Raw genomic sequence first — 3,810 nt, 5'->3', positions numbered from 1 at the left:
TGTCCCCCAGCACCCACAGACTGGAGGTACTGGGCACCGGGCTTCCCGCCACCGTCCTCACGGGGCAGCCAGGGCATCCCAGAAGTGCCTGTGATAGAGGGTTGATGCAGATCCCCCAAAAACCTTGAGCTAAACCTGCCAGAGTGGAGGCTAGGAACTTTGAGTCCTCCAGTTATGTGAAGCCTTTCTCCCACAGCTTGTCACCTTCTTGCAGATATGTCACCAGCCCTGTGGTCAGTGCTAAGAGGCTTCTGGGCAGGGCTACAGCTCAGCAAGGTTTGAGTATCTAAAATACCAGGGCAGGGTTGGTTTGGTGGCGGTGAATCCTGCAGCTGCTAAGGGCTCTAGGCTGAAAGTGATTCAATTCTGGGATGGTGACAACGGTGAGGGTCCGCTTGCTGCCCAGTTAATGCCTCTCCCCAGGAGCACATCTTACAGAGTGATGTCAGGAGGGACCCAAACCCCAGCAATTCCCTTCTGCTGTGTGTGATCCTGCACTGGGCATGACACCACTCACCCAGGCAGGGGCTGAGCTGTGGCCATCACTTCCCTGGGGGGGCTGCTCAGCCCAGTGGGGTGCAGAGCCACCTGGGGTTGTGGGGATCCCTTGGCACAGCCCTTCCCGGTCCCCATCTTTGCTCACGGCCTCTCTGTTCCCAGGTTATTTCCTTGAAGACTTTGTGGACATGTTGTGCAATCAGAAACTTCACCAGTCCTGGGAGCTGCTCTTCCATCACTCTGTGGTGAGTCCACTGGCTGCTCTCTGAGGGACAGACCTGGCACTTGTGCCACCAGGGAGGCTGGGCTGGGGGACCTGAGTGGGGCTTCTGCTGTTGCTAGTGTGCGTGTTTGCTGCCTGTTATAAAATCTGATTTTTTTGCTTGGGGAGAGGAGCCTGTCAGCCCAGACAGCAGGGCTTGGAGCTCCTCTTGGTCCTGTGGGACTTGTGTACTCTTCGAGGGTCTATAGAAAGGCACCCAAAGATGGGGTAGAAAAAAAACCCCAAATGTGCACAGAATAGGGGAGCAGAGAGCTGGGCCAGAGGACTGATCCATCACAGTGGCATGGACAGGAGGTGACCAGGGTGTCCCCACCAGCACAGGCACGGCTCTCAGCCACTTGAGTAGCTGCCAGGAGGGGCCGCACGCTGCCTCCTTCACCTCCTGCTGCCCGGGGTGCTCTCCTTTTACTCAGGTCAGCGCCATGGCCATGTGCTGGGGTGGCTGGAGCAGCCGTGGGGCAGGAGCCCCACATCGGTGCCCTCTGCCTGCCTTGCTGCTGGCTGTGCCCAGTGTGGGTTTCCCTGTCACCTCCCGTGTCCCCGTGTCCGGATGCTGGAGCGTTGGGGATGCTGCAGGGCAGGGGGGTGGCACAACCTGGAGCCGAGCAGCAGAGATGCTGTGGGGTGCAGGGGGGCACAGGGGTGCGGGGTCTGGGGATGGGGGACAGGGACAGCAATGGGACGTACCTGGGATGCGGCTGGGGAGGCGATGGTCAGACCTGTTGTCCCGCAGAGCCCAGTGAGCCCTGCGGCTCTGCTCGTGTGAGTCAAAAGGTCATCTCCACAATAGAGCTAATTCAGGCCAAGACAGTGACTTAACGAGCAGAGGGCAGATAATCTCATTAAAGAGCCAATACAGAGAACAGCATTAATGGTATAAACTGAAGAAAGGACTGAGTGTGATCAAACGCAGGCGGGCAGAGCCTGTCCCCTGCCTGGCAGGGAGGATGTGGGGCAGGAATTGCACCTGCTCTGCCCCCAGCAGCCCCAGGGCGCTTCACACCAGGCTTGGGGCATCCCACGGGAACCACTTAATCCCTGCAGCGTGCCTATGCTGGGGAGAATCCCTGAGCCAGCAGCAGCTGTAGCCCTGGGCTACATGTCTCCCTTCCTGCTGGGTTCAGCCATTCACTGTGTGCGGAAAAACCTGCTGGGTCACCACCAAACGCATTCCCCAGGCCACAAAAGCAGGGTTAGCTCTGGCTGCTCCATCTCCTCTGTCAGCCTGGAGTTTATAGAAGTATTTTCTTCTCCTTTCACTGGGGGAAAAAAAAAAAAAAAAAAAAAGAGAGAGAGAAAAGAGAGAGACAGAAACAAAAAAACCAAAGAACAACCCACTCAGGTTTCATGCAACAGTGGGGAGGCTTTATCTCATGCCCGAGGCTGCAGTGCTGGCTGGAGGCTGTGATGCTTCAGAGAGATGTGTGGGGTGATGACCAGCAGTTTGGCGCTGGCGTGATAACCATTTCCACCTCCGCTCCATGTCATGCCCAAGCATGGAGGGCTCCAGCTCGCAGCAGCCGAGAGCAACCAGCTCCCGGGCTCAGCCTCTCTTCTTTCTCCTTCCCAGGTGATTGTCTGCTTTGGTATTGCGGTGCTGCTCCATCAGTACGTCGGGGTTGCTCTTGTGGCTTTACTGGTGGAGATTAACTCCATCTTCCTCCACCTGCGGCAGATCCTGCTCATGGCCAACCTGGTGCACACCACTTGCTACCGCCTCAACAGCATCACCAACCTGGGCACCTACGTGGTGTTCCGCATGGCCACGCTGGCCTGGATGACCCGCTGGCTCTTCCTCAATCGGGAGAACGTGCCCCCAGCGATGTACGCTGTCGGTTCGGTGGGCATGGCAATCATGATGTCCATGAACATCATCCTCTTCTACCGCCTGCTGCGTAGTGACTTCTTCAAGTCCAGCCGGGACGTGCAGCCAGAGAAGGAGCAATAGTCCCCTTCCCTGGAGGGTCCAGGGGACAAGCAGCCCTGTGTCCATGGAGGAGGACAGCAAAGCGCAGTGGAGAGTGAGCGTGGCTGTTTCAGCACCTTGCGTGGTGGGTCAGCACTAACAGAGCATCCAGGCTTTTCTTGTGGCTGCAGAGAAGCAGAGCACAGCAGAGAAGGTGCTCACAGACCAGGCACTGGGGCTCTGCTCCCCCCCCAGCACCTTTGGATTATGTGGTTGGATGACCGGGAGCTGCTCAGAGAAGCCCCAACAGCTCTTGCAGCTCCCCAAGGATGAGAAGGAAGCAGAAGAGCTCTCTTTCCCCGCTGCTCTTCCAGAAACCCAAACACCACAGTGCGTTTCTAACCCCTTTGGTGCTGCAGCCTGCAGCGTCCCATCAGCCAGGGGACACTGCGCTCAGCCCTGGCTTCTCTGTGGCACTTCATGGGAGCACTACCAGGCTCCAAGGCTTTGCCTTCGAGGCCAGGGCCAGTAAAAGCCAATTCCTGGACTCATGAGTCCTCCCCGAGGAGATTGTCCCAGGTGGGTGATGGAGGGAGAGGCTGAGCTGTCTGGGTGGGATGCTGCCTGCCGTGGGGTGCAGGCTGGGGGCTGTGCTCAGGGACCGCTGGCCAACTTCTCCTGACAACTGGAGCTTTTTCCGTGTTGTTTTGCTCCTGGATATATTAAGTGCCCTAAATGAGTGTGGGAGAGAGTGAGCTGCTGGCCGGGGTGATGCTCTGTGATGGTCACTTCCCACAGACGCAGAGTTTTGATTGGCCAGATTCGGGCATCTATTGGGAATGGAAAGTCCTGCTGCAGAGCCCAGTGCAACGTTCTTACCCAGCAGCAAGAGCTCTGACTAACATGAGCTTTTAATAAAGGGCTGCAAACAAAACGGCTCGAGGGGAAGCGGCTTAGAGGGAAAAAGGGGCTCTGCATCCCAGCCTGCTCCAGGGCTGTCACCGCTTTTTATCCTACATCTCCCCAATGTGGCGTAAAAATACACTGTACACTGTCACGATCTACCTCTCTTGGGGTTTTTTTCCCCCTCTCTCTTTTCTATGAAGGAAGGTGAAGGGTTTTC

The 3,810-nt window shown here is 57.0% G+C and overlaps 1 protein-coding gene across 1 annotated transcript; it reads left to right on the top strand.

Annotated features, from left to right (window-relative positions):
- Nucleotides 1-616: 616 nt before the first annotated feature.
- TLCD2 (TLC domain containing 2) lies at nt 617-2,729 on the top strand (the record flags this gene model as incomplete). Its single annotated transcript, XM_010072569.1, has 2 exons — nt 617-743; nt 2,352-2,729. Coding segments are annotated over 2 exons (505 nt in total), but the record flags the coding sequence as incomplete, so codon positions are not given.
- Nucleotides 2,730-3,810: the final 1,081 nt, after the last annotated feature.

The sequence above is a fragment of the Pterocles gutturalis genome, unplaced genomic scaffold (assembly GCF_000699245.1).
Source record: "Pterocles gutturalis isolate BGI_N339 unplaced genomic scaffold, ASM69924v1 scaffold17587, whole genome shotgun sequence".
In the NCBI taxonomy this organism is placed as follows: domain Eukaryota; kingdom Metazoa; phylum Chordata; class Aves; order Pterocliformes; family Pteroclidae; genus Pterocles; species Pterocles gutturalis.
This window is presented reverse-complemented; position numbering and strand designations above follow the sequence as displayed.